Below are 14969 nucleotides of genomic sequence, written 5' to 3'. Positions count from 1 at the left end.
GTGAAAGGAAATCTGTTTAAAAAAAAAATCAATAGCCATTTATTGTGAGGAGTGATTGGAAAACCTAGTATTCTAATATTTAGCAACTTTTCCAGCCTCCCTTTACAAGAGACAAATGATTATTGCTTCCACTCTGTACTCCTATAATATCAATCCTGATCATTCCATTGGTATTGGCAAGGGGATATATGGATATGGATTTCAGTAGGAAGCCCGCAGAGGCTAGAAGTACTATTTCCCATGGCGTACGTACAGGATTCCCATTGCCAATCACCGTTAATTTGTGCCCATTTATTACAGAGCATTACTTATTATAAACTATATCTCAGCCATAAAATAATTTGCATTTTAAAAAGCAGCCTAAATCCTTATTCCCCCGTGAGACCAGCCAAGCTCCTTTGCAAGCAGCTCCTGGACTCCTTGGGAAATAATCATGAGGCCAATCATAATAATAGGTTTTTCTGTCTTTCCATCCTTTGTGTCCCCCCTGCTCTCTGTGCACGGAGACCTCTGTGCTGTGATTGAGAGCTCTCCATCTGATTGGTTTCAGAGTAGCAGCCGTGTTAGTCTGTATTCGCAAAAAGAAAAGGAGTACTTGTGGCACCTTAGAGACTAACAAATTTATTTGAGCATAAGCTTTTGTGAGCTACAGCTCACTTCATCGGATGCATCCATCTGATCGTCCCTCTCTGGGTCACTAGCAACATCCCAAGGAAAAACCCCAGTCTGATCAACTGAAACCTGAAGTCGAACAGAGTGGCGTCAAACTAGTTTCCCTTGCTGTGATCAGACTCATTTCCCCAAGACCAAAGTGCCTCCTTGGGCTGGGGCAGGAGTCATGCTGGATGCAGAGTAGAGGCACACTCTGGGATTTCCCCCCATCCCTACACACAGTCTGACCACAGAGAGGGCAGAGCCATGCTCACAGACCTGGAAAGAGGGTAAACAAACACAGCACGACTCAGAGCTGGCTTGATGTTGCTATCCTGGCAATTCTCCCAGCAATTACTGCACATGCCCCTTCCCCCACCCTCTCCCCAACCATAGATCCAAGGCTGCTGCTGGTCTTATTGGGTGTTTTGTTGCTGCTACTGCTCTCATGTTGCATGGACAACCTCAGAGACAGAGACAGACTGACAGACAGCATTCCCTATTTTCAGGCAAAATTTATAACATAGCTAAATTTATCTTCTTGGCAACGCTGGTGTAAATCTGAACTCCTCTGACTTCAGCTGAGCCAGATCCTGCTCTTGGTTACACTGGTGTAAATCTGGAGTAAACCCACTGATTTAAATTAAGCTAGATTCTGCTCTCAGTTATAGTGGTGCGTACCTGGAATAACACCACTGAGTTCAGCAGGGTTAGGCTATTGTAACTGGGAACAGAATTTGACTCCAATAGTTCCAAATTGTATCTCCCCCTCTTCCCAGGACATGGAGAAAGCAGATGATCTGTTTCATGATGGAGTTCTGTAAGCTGTATCCCTTGACAGTAAGGACAGGCAATGGGATCTGGCAGTTCATGTTCACCCCGTTTACCTGATAGTTGCACTCCGGATCGAGGCAGTGGTAATGTTCCCGGTACTGGTATGCACAGTGTATGTGTCCGCAGTGCTGACTCCCAGAGAACCTGGCAACACAGGCAAGAAAAAGAATGAAACTGATGCTCTTTGAGGATGGTAACTGCAAATCAAGGTGCAAGTGAAACAAGTATGGCCTTCCCCCTGTCCTCCTGCAGCGGGTCTACACTTATCCGTCACCAGAGTGTACCGAGGAGACATAGGACTCCTTGGAGACAAAGATTCCTATTCTTTCCGCCCCCAGGGGAAATGCAATTCTTCAGTGCTACTGAGCTGAAGGAAAGAGGGTCCCCTTCCAGTCAGAAGCCCCATTTCTAACGAGGTTTTATATCATTACATCCCAAGCCAATATCATTGCTCAGCTCTTTGAAATTCACCTTATTCTCATCCTGCCCCATTGGATCACTCCTGAGTCTGGTGAGCCTCTTGCTGCTACTCCCAGAATGCAGGGATGCAAAGTCTTGACACATCATTTTCCAAGAAATCACAGCAGATCTCAGACACAAAGTCCATTGGAACCTGATCAATTTTTCCCCTCCACCCGTAGCTAAACATCCTTCCCCCACTGTCCCATTTCTGCCCGTCCTGAGTCGAGAACCAGAATCTAGGACATCAGATTGAGGGAGCCGCAGGTGGAGCCATGAAGAAAGCACTACCACAGTATTCTCAGGCAAAAGCCAGCACACCAGAATAAGGTGCAAAAGAAAACAGAGGAGAAGGCCTGAGGGCTGCAGAAAGGTTGCAGATGGGTGTGCGGCTCTCGGCTCCTTTGGAGCAGAAAGACTAAAGGATTGCAAAGGCCACTTGTTGCAGCAGGAGAGAGATGGGGAATAAGCTGTAATGTGCCATATTTGCATTTCAATTAAGCAGGGTGCCAGCAGCTGCTTTTCCGCTACACCATAAAAAAAAAAGGTGATTTTTTCTTCTGCCTCACTGAGAGTTGAAGAGCGGCATACTTGAAATTAGAGTGTCTCACGGCAGCACAAAACGAGATAATAAATGGGGGTTACTTACACTTTTGGAAGGGGGGAGAGAGAAACACGCGATTTTCCTTCTGCAGGCTCATCTCTAGGGGGCAAATCCTGCCTCCTCTGTGCCCACAGAGAGCCCGAGGAGAAACGAAACCGGTGCTCTGTGTTTAACGACCCTGCCCAACTGTCTGGAGGACTGAAGTCCTCTCTCTACAGAACAGGGCAGCAGCACTGCAAGCTTCCCCCAAGCACTGTGCTCCAGCCTGTTGTCCTGGAGGAGGCCCTCCCCAGGGGTAAGATAGAAGTATCCATGGCCCAGTCAGTCCTTGGCCTCTGCTGAGACTGCCAACACAAAGTGGGGGGTGGTAGGTGTAGGTTTTGTGACACTTGCCATGGAATAAGGCCCACCAACTCCTATCACAGGAGTCACAGAACAGTCGTCGCAGAGCAACAGCTCCCAGTCAATACCTGGGCAGGATTTGAACCCGTGACTTTGCAGAGAGAGGCTGCTCAGCCGACTACCAGCCCTGAGCCACACACCCTCCATTCCCACCTTCTGTGACTCAAACAAGGCTGTTCCTCTCCTTGGTGATTGGTCACTCTGGAGTTTCTGTTTGGGCATGAGAGGAGAGATGGTCCTAGCCAAAGCTTTAAAGGCACAATCCCAGTCTGGCCTACTGAAGTCATAGAATCCTAGAAATGTCGGACTGGAAGGCACCTTGAGAAGTCATCGAGTCCAGCCGCCTGCACTGAGACAGGACCAAGCAAATCTAGACCATCCCTGACAGGTGTTTGTCCAACCTGTTCTTAAAAACCTCCAGTGATGGGGATTCCTTGGAACCTCCCTTGGAAGCCTATTCCAGAGCTTACCTACCCTTAGAGTTAGAAAGTTTTTCCTAACATCTAACCTAAATCTCCCTGGCTGCAGATTAACCCCATTACTTCTTGTCCTACTCTTCACTGGACACAGAGAACAATTGATCACCTCTTTATAACAGCCCTATTGAAGATTATTATCAGGTCCCCCTCAGCCTTCTTTTCTCAAGACTAGATATGCCTTGTTTTCTTTAACCTTTCTGCATACGTCAGATTTTCTAATCCTTGTATCATTTTTGTGGCTCTCTCCCAGACTCTCTCCAATTTATCCACATCTTTCCCAAAGTGTGGCACCCAGAACTGGACTCAGCGATGCCAAGTACAGTGGAACAATTACCTCCCATGTCTTACATACGATACTCCTGTTAATGCACCTCAGAATATTAGCCTTTTTCGCAACTGCATCACATTGTTGACTCATCAATTTGTGATCTACTAGAACCCCCAGATCTTTTCCAGCAGTACTACCACCTCACCAGTCATTCCCCATTCTGTAGAATTGCATTTGATTTTTCCTTCCTAAGCACAGGACACTTTGCACTTATCTTTACTGAAGTTCAGTGGACTCTCCCAGGGTGCCCTGGGCAATGGCCCCAGGAGGGAAACTTGCCACATGATGTGATATGTGAGGGAACAGAAGTCTGATGCCAGAGTCCATTTTGGGTGGCAAGTGCATCAGCTGGCTCCCAGGAGGGGAGAGAGAACTGCACAGTGACACTGTCAGAGGGAAAAGCTGAGGATGAGCTTGTACATGGGGGATGGTAAAGATGGGAACTCTCAAAGAGCCTGGGGAAAGCAAGGGTGAAAAACCCACCCATGGGGAGGGAAGAAGAAAATGGAGACAGGGGAGAGCTGCTGGTGTGGGTGCAGTGACTCGATATGAAAAAAATTGGGTGCATAGTCATGAGCTTAAGATGCCGTTTGGGTGTCACAACAGATGACGAGTCAGAGTATTAACGGGGTGCTGGGTCCAGCGGGCACTTGCTGTAGGATGGATTGGCTACACCAAAAGGGAAGGGAGTAAATGGCTGAGGGATGCATAGAGTTGTGGACCTCTCTGCTCTCACAACTGCTGTGCTGCCACTTTAAACTGGTGTCCTGTTGGAATCCCAGGGGCACCAGGGGTGCTGCACAGCACAGGCGGCTGTGGCTTTCAGACACAGAGGACTAGGTACATGTGCCAGAACTGTCAGTGGGTAAACCTAGCTTGCAGAAGGAAAGGGGCAGGTGTCTGAGGAGGGGAAGAAGCCCCTCCAGAAGCCAGAATAATAGAAGGAAGATGCAGCCTGAGCATGTGGCAAGGTCAGCAGGGAGGAGGTAATCTACAGAATGAAACAAGGAATGTAGAAGTCTAAAGGAAAGAGAAGAGAGAGGAGGAAACCTCTAGGGAGGTTTCTTCTCCCCACCTCACTTCACAGGGCAATACAGTTGCTCAGGATGGGGAACATTGCTAAGATGCCCCAGGCTGCAAGTGCAACAAGACTGGGAAGTAAGCAAAGGACAGGGAGTGCTCTCCTCTCCTGGGAGTCTCTGGCACCAGGGCTTAGCTGAGACATGGCAGAGACAGAAAATCAATTGGGGGGTAAATCCAAGGGTTTTTAGAGGAGGGAAAAGGGAGGTGTCAGGGAGAGTGAGACCAGAGATGCTGAATGGACTCCAGGTGGGCGACGTTTGTTCTGGCTCCAGTTGTTCCTACAAATGAACTATGAAGCGTTGGATGTGGTTGGGCAACGGGATGAGGCAACAGCCCAAAATCAGACTGTGAATGACTAGCAAGTAGGAGATTACCCTTTGCTTGGGGCTGGTGTGGAAGCCAGGAGTGTCTCAGCGTGTGGTGATGAAGTGACAAGATGGAGGGTAGTTATGCCATGAAGGATATTTTTGAGTAAGCCTCTCCCAATAATGATGGCTGAAGAACAGCTGGCCATCATGGACAGAGAAGGGAAACAAGAAAGGAGAAGAGAGACTAAAACATGGATGTCCCATTAAATAAAATGCCTGCATCTAGGTAGGGTAAGAGAGCATATTTCTTTGAGGAAAAATTAATATGATTCCTAATATTCCTAATTATGTATCTGGAACCTAGATATTACAGTGATGAGAGCTTAAGAAATGTCATATGATTGATGGATAGATAGATATATTGATCAATCACAGGCTCTCAATCTGGAGATCAGGACCCCCTAGTGGGTCTCAATCAGATCCAGGGGGTCACAAGCACCCTCTCTTTATGTATGGCTAGATTGAACGGGGAGGAGGAGTGTCACATGATGGAAAAAGTTAAGAGTCAGTGGATTAGATAGATACCAGTACAGAGAATGGCTACCATAGATGGGGGGAGGGATAGCTCAGTGGTTTGAGCACTGGCCTGCTAAACCCAGGGTTGTGAGTTCAATCCTTGAGGGGTCCATTTGGGATCTGGGGCAAAAATTGGAGATTGGTCCTGCTTTGAGCAGGGGGTTGGACTAGATGACCTCATGACGTCCCTTCCAACCCTGATATTCTATGATTCTATACCTTAGGCAGCTGGACAGACTGATGGGTAGATATAGATACAACAGGTAGATACGTAGAAAAAAATACCTGAGATAAATCAGATACTTGTAGACAAACCTGTAGAGAAGATACTTGTAATTCTACAGGTAAATTACACAGACAGCTGAAAGACTGTCCTGTGGACATGTCTCCTCTCAGTCACAACAGAACGGATCACTACCTATCATTAGCAATCGCATAGCATCCCTGTGGCAGCTACAGCAATTGCTTCCACAGAAAAGTAGCATTAGCACATGTATTTTGGGCTGTCTTTTAGTGCAAGTTAGTAGTGGGAAATAAGTAGGAACAGCCAGCACCAAGTGACACAGCCAGCTCTCTGCAGACCACCAGCAGCTGCTCCACAGACTACAATTGAGCATATGAGAAAGAAAGAAAGAAAGAAAGAAAGAAAGAAAGAAAGAAAGAAAGAAAGAAAGAAAGAAAGAAAGAAAGAAAGAAAGAAAAAGATCTGCAATCGGCAATAAGGGAAGAGCTGGAAAAGGGATAATCAAGACAATGAATTTTACTGAGCATATTGTGGAGGAACGTGGAAGAGCTGGAGAGCTTGAAATGGATAAAGCAGCGGAGGGAAGGGGACTCAGAGAGGAAACATTCAAAGATAAATTACCATCTGCTCAAGGGTTCCACATGTCACCCAGCACTAAAAAGACTAGGACTGCACATGAGAAAAGGCATGAGAGAGAAGCAAGAAAGGGCAGACAGGAATGAAGGGTAAAACAAAGGGGTAGGTAGGATGGAGGAGGGGGTGCAGGAGGGAATGATAAGGGGACAGGATAGGAGGGGGGATAAAAGAACCAAAAGTTTCAGACTGCCAGACCATGCAGCAAAGCTGAGTTGGAGGATGAAAGGGAGCCGGGGCAAAGAGCAGTAATAAATAAGGCATTTCTGAAGTACATAAGGAAGAGGAGGTCAATTGTGGAGACAGCAGGGCCTTCAGGAGATGGAAAGGGGACTTAATTGACAGAGGAGATAGACACTGCTAAAAAATTAAATGACTTCCTTGCCTCAGCATTCACAAAGGGAGATGGGGACAGATGCCAGAAACAGACATGCCTTTCCCATGGGATGGAGAAGAAATACTGCAGAAAATCAGGATCACGCCAGAACAGGTGATTGAGAAATTGGAACAAACCTTAGCAGCAGTGGAGAAACAAACCAAAAGGCAAACAATGATGCTGGGCTGCATAAACAAAGGCATGGAACAGGAAGGAGAAGAAACGAGGCCAGCCCTATCTAAATGGGACTTGCCAGACTAGGACTGGAAAGGTGACTGCAGATCTGGCCACCTTGTCATTACACATGAACTGCTGCAACAGATCAGACCCATAGGTCCATCCAGTCCAGAGTCCTGTCTCTGACAGTGGCTAGCACCAGTAGCTTCAGAGGAAGGTGTAGGAAACACCACAGTTATAGGATACCCTGCTCACGGGGAAGATTTCTTCCCAGCCCTGTTGGTGAGACGGGAAAGGGAGAACAAAGGATAATGAGTGAGATGCAGGCCGGGAGAAGCCAATCTGCACTGTGGGGCAGAGAGGAGATGAAGACGGGACCTCACTGAGATACACGCACTTCACAAGTGAACAGAGCTGCCCACGAGGTTATTTGAGCAACAACCAGGGATGCTGAGTAAGGCTAAGGAAAGGGCAAGGCCCTAAAGGAATCCCAAATCTGGCACGAGTAACTAGAGGCAGCGACAGGAGGAACTCTTGGGCTCAGCTTTACGAGAAGGAGCCAGACAAGTGCTGTAGTAATACTGGGGATGGCACTTCAAACTCCGGGCCTCCTTCCACCCTGGAGTTAATTATGCTACAGAAGTGTGTTTGTGTGTGTATGGAGGTGTCTGAAATAGGGGGAGAGGATGGGGAGAGTGTGGGGTGGGAAACTCATTGGATAACTGGGTTCTTTTTGGGAAGGTCGAGGCATGGCACTCTGAAGTACAGTGTGTTTTGGGGTCTCTGTTTTGTGGAATGAGGGCTAAGTGGACAGACAGGCAGAACTGTCGCTATGTTTCAATATTAAAAGGTTAGGCTGCTAAAGGGTTATATTCATCCTCTGCTTTTTCTGACACTTGCAACAGTTCAAAGCAATTAATTTTTAACGCACAGCATCTGTTTAGTTTTTCAGAACAGGAAAGCTTACACACCACACACTAACTTACACGCACACTCATGCACACACACACACACGTACACACTTGCTAACTTATACGCACTCAACCCCTGCTAATTTACAAGAGCACGCATACATTTAAAACACACTCATATCCACATGCACACGCATACAATTCCATGCACACTGACGTGCAAACACACATATGCACAGGTATGCACTCACAGTCACAATTCCACGCACACCTACCTGCAAACAGATGCACTTTGCGCACACAGATACATATGCACACACATGTTCTTCCCCCCCACTTTTTGTTTCACTCCCTTGTTTTGCCAGCGGGAGCCAGTCCCAGATCTGGCAGGAGTTAGCAAGAAACACCAAGATAAATAAATAATAATAAAAATAATAAATAAAGTCATCAGTGTGCTTAGTGAGTGTTTACAGACTCATTACCCTGTAACGATGATGTGACAGGAGGAGGAAAAAACCCCACCTCAATTAAAAGGCAGGGGGATACCCACAGAAATAAATATTTAAGTAAGAGCTGCCAGAAGTACCATCTGCTCAGGCACTAATAAATAAAAGAAAAGAAAAGAAAAAGAAAAGAAAAGACCACAGAAAAAAAATTATAAATATACAGGATGGAAAAAGACCAACCCAGCCCAAACTAGCTAAGTATGTGGTTTTCTTTTGTTGTGTGAGACAACGGATTATCCCTGGGCAGCTTTTGGCAATGGCTTTGGCAAACTCATTAAGCTAATTGTGCAGCAAAGACACACTGTCCTCCCCCCTCACTTATTTTAAAGCTTTAAACAGTTTTTAAAACCACGTGTAAATTAAAGGGAAGTGGCCGGGCTGCCAACGGGCAGCTTGCGAATCTTTTTGTGCAGGAAGTGGTGTCCCAAAGCTGTCTTCTAGGCCTCCCTGGTGAACTGTCTGAGCCTGGGGAAAAAGGGGATGAGGAGGGGAGGTGTTTAAAGGGGTCCTTTGCTTGTGAGAGAAGCCGGGGATAAAGGGATGAATTCTCTCTGCTAAACCAGTGCAACCACACTGTTCTCCACGGAGTGTAGCCAAGAGGAGCTCTGTCTCCAGCTTCTTACTGTCCCCTCAATGCTCCACAGCTGCTGGCAGCAACAGAGGATGGAGGTTTGGTACCCAGGGCAGGAGCCAATTTCAGCTCTCATCAGCCCCCCTCTGCCTCCATCTAGGCAAAACTGGGCCTAAAACTCTGACCAGGTCCCCAGTTCTCCCTAGAGCAAGTGAGCAGCCAGAGGCATTGCTGCTGGGGGACTGTGACTTAGTAATGGACTTGTCTTTTTCTGTCTTCCCATCTCGCCTTCCCTGCTGCCCCTCTCACCTCCTACACCAGGGGTTAAGGTAATGGAGATCGGGGGAGCACACCTCACCTTCTTCTCCCAGGGCTGGGGGAGCAGTCCTCCCCCACAGCTCTCCCTCTTCCTCAGCTCAAGGGAGAGCTCCCCATTCTTGCTTAACCACACCCGTGGCTCACCCCAGGGAGCCTCCTGCAGGCTCGATACCCTGGCACTGACAGGAGCAACCTTTTTGCTTTAATTTCTTGAGGTGAGGTTGGTTTGCCTGCTTTCCCTGAAGGATGTCAATTCTTGTGCCACTCAAGGCCCTCTGCTTTCAGATCTGGCTCCCTGGCAGCAGAGGGGGAGGAGTCATCAGGCTTGGGTCAGGGGCTGATGGCACTGTTTAGGGCCAAGGATAGCATAGGCAGGTGCTGTGCAAACATTCCCTCCAGCTCTGCCAATGTCATTCACTTCTGATCTGCACCAGCTCCCTCTGCTATTCCAGCCCTGGGTTTCCCTGCAAAGCTCTGCCAATGCCCCTCACTCCTGTCCTGCAGCCCCCCTTCCTGTTCCAGCCCAGAGCCTGTGCACAGCTCTGGCACACTGCTCCATCCTGCACCCTCATCCAGTGCTGGGTTTCTCTTGTGAAGAAGCTGCCACACAAGGCACTGGGTTAAGGCACAACCTCTGCCCCGAAACACTTCTCCACTCTCTATGGGGTTAGCTAAGGAGTGTGGGGAGAAGAGAGCTCTCATGGGGTGGAGCCTTGGTTTGTTCTCAGCTCCCTGTGTGCCTCCCCCAGCTACTACTGTCCAGAGGGGGGAACAGAGTCAGTGTGGATGTCGGAGGGAAATGGAAGACTCAGTGTCCATGACTGGTTTATACATTTCACCCGGACAGACAGACGAGACCCCACCCCCTCCATCCCATGCCCCCTCCCACCCAGCCTCCTCCCCAAGAAAGCCAAGGGATTTGCCTACCTGGCAATATATTTCTGGTAAATATTTACATCTTCGGTGACAGCTGGTTTGTCAGTGGGTAATCCGTTCCTAATGAGAAACACACAGGGCAGAGCTGGTTAGCAGGCAGTGTCAGGGCACAGTCCAAGCTCCTTGTCTCTCAGGCAGCACTGAGTGTGCCAGGGAAGAGGGCTCTGGGAACAGTAAGCAGCAGAGATATATGCCTGTGTAACCTCCCCCCATGCCCGTGTGCCCTCTCTTTCTAGGGGCACTGGACTCCTGCTAATGTAACCCACCTACCTCCCTTCCTGCAGGTCTCCTCTCCCCAGGGCTCGATTTCGTTTCCTGAAGGGGCTGAGAAGACCTACCCTTAAATTATGCTCTTATAAACATCACATAGGCACCACTGGCTCTGTCTACACAAAACCAGTGGCTGAGTCAAAACACGGACCGCCCCAGCTCTGTTACAACAAGGCTCCAGTTTGTAAAGCAGGGAGACCTTAAAGACATACTCCAACTGCGGAACCGCTGGAGAGCACGTGACTCTAGCACTGATCAGGGCACCGCGAGCACCGGTCTGCACTACAGAACAGATCCATGCTGTGACCATTTGAGAGGGTGCATTTATAACCTGGACTCCACAACATGGCTTTCACTGCATTCTCCACACATCCTGCCAGTAGCCCTGACAGCCCTCTTTGTCATGGGGCACCCAAACTCAATCACACCAGTTGGGCCGCAGATGTAGCTTTGTAATTAAAAATCAAACCCAAACTGCACCCAGGCATCACATTCGCTCCAACAGGCATCTTCCTTAAAACGCGGCCAGAAAGTACGTCTTGGTGGATGTTCTCCAGCAACAGAGAGAAAAAGTCACAGAACAGACCCACAGGCCTGGGCCCCAGCCTGCTAAAAACATGACTGCTGGTCTTAGAGAATTGGCTGATGAGAGAGTGGACTGCAATTGGACTTCCTCCTGCATCCTTGGGCCCCTGATGGATGCATGGCAGCTCTGCACCTTGGTTAAACCAGGACACCTATAACTTGCACCGCAGTCATTTGAAGTCAGTACATGAGTTTCGCCCAGGTTAACAGCATTAGGGGTTAGAGAGTTCACCCCTTGGCTTGTGTGTGTATGTGTGACAGTGAGTGGGTGATTCCCACGAGGGCGTTTGGTCCTGGAGGGGATTCTGAATGGAAGGCCAGGTCCCAGGTCACGTAATTAGCACCATCCTCACTAGCTCAGTTAATATTCTGTCTCCTGCACCCCTCTCAGCTCCTTGGGAGACTGCTCTGGATGCTTCACAGACATCCTTCAAACCAACACAGGGACAGCACAGTTTGGGGGAGTCCCCAAGCTGGGAAGTGCAGTGCAGTCCCCTGCTGCAGTTGTGGGGGATAAAGGCTGTATTAGCATCCAAGGGACACTGAGCCAGAGCATGCCAAAATTTGGAGTGTGTCAACATCCCATCTACGTGGCAGGGCTGCCTCAGGGAAAGGCAGAATGCTGGCACCCACCAAGCCTCGGTTACCCACAGGTGTGGTCAGCTGATGGGTGAGGGAGAAGCCTGATATTACTACTGGTATGTGTCCAGTTCAGCTGCCATATGTGTCGAGACCAGAGGACAGAGAACTACCTCTACTCTCGTGGAAGTGGGTTCCCCAGCGAACGTACCTAGTGGGCACCAATTAGAGCCCTGAAGGAGGAGGAATCACAACCCCATGGAAACACCACCCCAAGCTACAAAAGATTAAGTGCACCCGCAGGCACGTGTGTGTGTGTGAGAGAGAGCAGCTGGGAAGAAGCCTCAGTGCAAACCCCACTGCCAGCTGCACCCCTGTCAGCATTTCCCACCTCCCCCAGCCCCAGGAAGTCCTGTGGTTAGAGAAGGGATCATTGAGCCATTGTGAACCCCATCCACCGCAGAAATGAAAGAGTGAGAGGGTGAGAGAAAGGAAATAAAACCGGGATCCTAAGGAGAAGCAAAAGCAAAGCAGGGTTGGTGAGCAGCCCCCGGGTGCAGCTCCAGAATGCCCAACACGCATGGGTGTGGGAGCAGAGATACCGAAGGGGTGTCCGGGTGTCCTTGAGACTCTTGATTGGCTTCCTCTGTCGAGGAGCCGCAGACCTGGGGATTGATCATGATAAGGTGCTGTGCATATATACATATTTATAATCCAGTGTTCTAACAACAGCCACCCCTACCTGCCGTCTGGAGCAAGAGACACCAATGAACCCAGGAGAGAGAAAGAGCGAGTGAGAGCTCAGTAACGAGGCATTTACAACAGGCTCTTGGCACAGCTGGCAGACTTGCACCACGGGGGCAGGCGTGGGCTCCACAGCACAGCCAGCAGAGTGGATAATGCTACCATCTAATGAAACAATGTGCCACAAAACAGACAGGGCATTTTGGGATGGTTAAAGGGCTCCCCAGATTGGGGGCCAGATGAATTTAGCTGCAACTGATAACAAACCTTTGCCCTTTTCCATACACTTAAACCATAGGAACCGAAAGCTGTTTGCAGACAGTAATGTATTAATCTGTGCCACACAGGAGACAGATATCATTACCCCTGCCTTACACACAGGGAAACCGAGGCATAGGGGAGGGTGACTTGCTTGAGATTGCATAGCGCAACTTTGGCATACTCAGGGAAACAACCCAAGTCTCCTGGCTCCAGGCCTATACACTGACCACAAGATCAGCCTTCCTCTCTACAGGGATGAGGCAGCTGGGTGGACTCAATAGGATCTATCATCCCACAACATGTGGCACGTAGGTGCTGGCCCTGCTACCAATGACCCAAGGGGACTCCTGGCTGACAAAAAACAGACCGATGCACTGAACAGGCTGTACAGACACAGGGGCTGACATCAGAAAGTCAATCAGAAAAGTCCCAACTGAGTTCCACAACCCAAAGCTATTGGTGCTTAAACCAGTGGAAAGGCAGGAGGGCCAGAAAGCAGGGGCCTCTCCCCTCAGCTGCCACAGAGGTCTCTGTGGTGAATATGTGTGAGCAAAACCAGGCAACCGTGATAATGGGTGACAATAGCTATCTCATGCAAAAAATATTTCAGGCCTCAACAAGGCGCCAAGTGAGAGGCAAGAGAATCCAGAACAAGGAAATGGAGCAAACCACGCCCCTTCCTCCTTATTGCACCCAGACATTTTGAGATTCAAGGTCAGAAGGGACCATTAGATCATCTAGTCTGACCCCATGTACCAGGGCGGTAGAGTTTCCATTGCAGAAACAGCCTATCTAAACTCTACACCTGGCCACAATCATGTGCTCCTCTTCTCCACATGATCTTGGTGTTTGGTAAAGAACAGGATTATCAGACACGTAGATGAACACGATATACTGGGGAAGAGTCAACATGGCTTTTGTAAAGGGGAATCATGTCTCACCAATCTATTAGACAAGGGTGGTGGTCCGGTGGATATAATGTACTTGGACTTTCAGAGAGCTTTAGACAATGTCCCACACCAAAGGCTCTTAAGCAAAGTAAGCAGTCATGGGATAAGAGGGAAGGTCCTTTCATGGATCAGTAATTGGTCAAAAGATACCAAACAAAGAGTAGGAATAAATGGTTAATTTTCATAGTGGAGAGAGGTAAATAATGGGGTCCCCCAAGGATCTGCACATGGAACCAGTGCTGTTCAACATACTCATAAATGATCTGGAAAAAGGGGTGAACAGTGCAGTGGCAAAGTTTGCAGATGATACAAAATTACTCAAGATAGCTAGGTCCAAAGCTGACTGTGAAGCATTACAAAGGGATCTCACAAAATCGGGTGACTGGGCAACAAAATGGCAGATGAAATTCAGTGTTGTGTAATATACATTGGAAAACATAACCCCAACTCTACATACAAAATGATGGGGTCTAAATTAGCTGTTACCACTCAAGAAAGAGATTGTGGCCTCATCGTAGATAGTTCTCTGAAAACATCCACTCAATGTGCAGCGGCAGACAAAAAAAGCTAACAATGTTAGGAACCATTAGGAAAAGGATAGATATTAAGAGAAAAAATATTATAATACCATGATATAAATCTATGGTATGCCCACAGCTTGAATACTGTTGGCCTACCTCAAAAAAAAAAAAAAAAAAAAAGAATCGGAAAAAGTACAGAAAAGGGCAATAAAAATGAGGAGGGGCATAGAGCAGCATCCATATGAGGAGAGAGTAAAAAGACTGGGACTGTTCATCTTAGAAAAGAGACTAAGGGGGGATATGATAAAGGTTTATACAATCATGAATGGTGTGGAGAAAGTGAAAAAGGAAATGTTATTTCCCCCTTCACCTAACACAAGAACTAGGCGTCACCCAATGAAATTAATAGGAAACAGGTTTAAAACAAACATAAGAAAGTACTTCACACCACACTCAGTCTACCTGTGGAACTCCTTGCCAGGGGATGTTGTGAAAGCCAAAAGTATAACTGGGTTCAAAAAAGAATTAGAGAATTTCATGGAGGATAGGGTCCATCAATAGCTATTAGCCAAGATGGTCAGGGATGCACCCCCATGCTCTGGGTGTCCCTAAACTTCAGACTGCCAGAAGCTTGGACTAGATGACAGGGGATGGATCACTTGT

General features: G+C 48.1%; 1 protein-coding gene across 3 annotated transcripts in view; it reads right to left on the bottom strand.

Annotated features, from left to right (window-relative positions):
• CASZ1 (castor zinc finger 1) overlaps window positions 1–14969 on the bottom strand; it is a 263964-nt gene that overhangs the window by 42181 nt on the left and 206814 nt on the right. For all 3 annotated transcript variants that reach the window (XM_074975271.1, XM_074975272.1, XM_074975270.1), the window contains 2 exons: window positions 10388–10456; window positions 1539–1629 (listed from right to left, as the gene is read on the bottom strand). In XM_074975271.1, coding sequence (XP_074831372.1) covers window positions 1539–1629; window positions 10388–10456 — 160 coding nt within the window. The remainder of the gene's footprint in view (window positions 1–1538; window positions 1630–10387; window positions 10457–14969) is intronic.

This window comes from Natator depressus, chromosome 18, assembly GCF_965152275.1.
Source record: "Natator depressus isolate rNatDep1 chromosome 18, rNatDep2.hap1, whole genome shotgun sequence".
Lineage (NCBI taxonomy): Eukaryota > Metazoa > Chordata > Testudines > Cheloniidae > Natator > Natator depressus.
The sequence above is the reverse complement of the archived record's forward strand: the minus strand, read 5'-3'. Positions and strand labels throughout refer to the sequence as shown.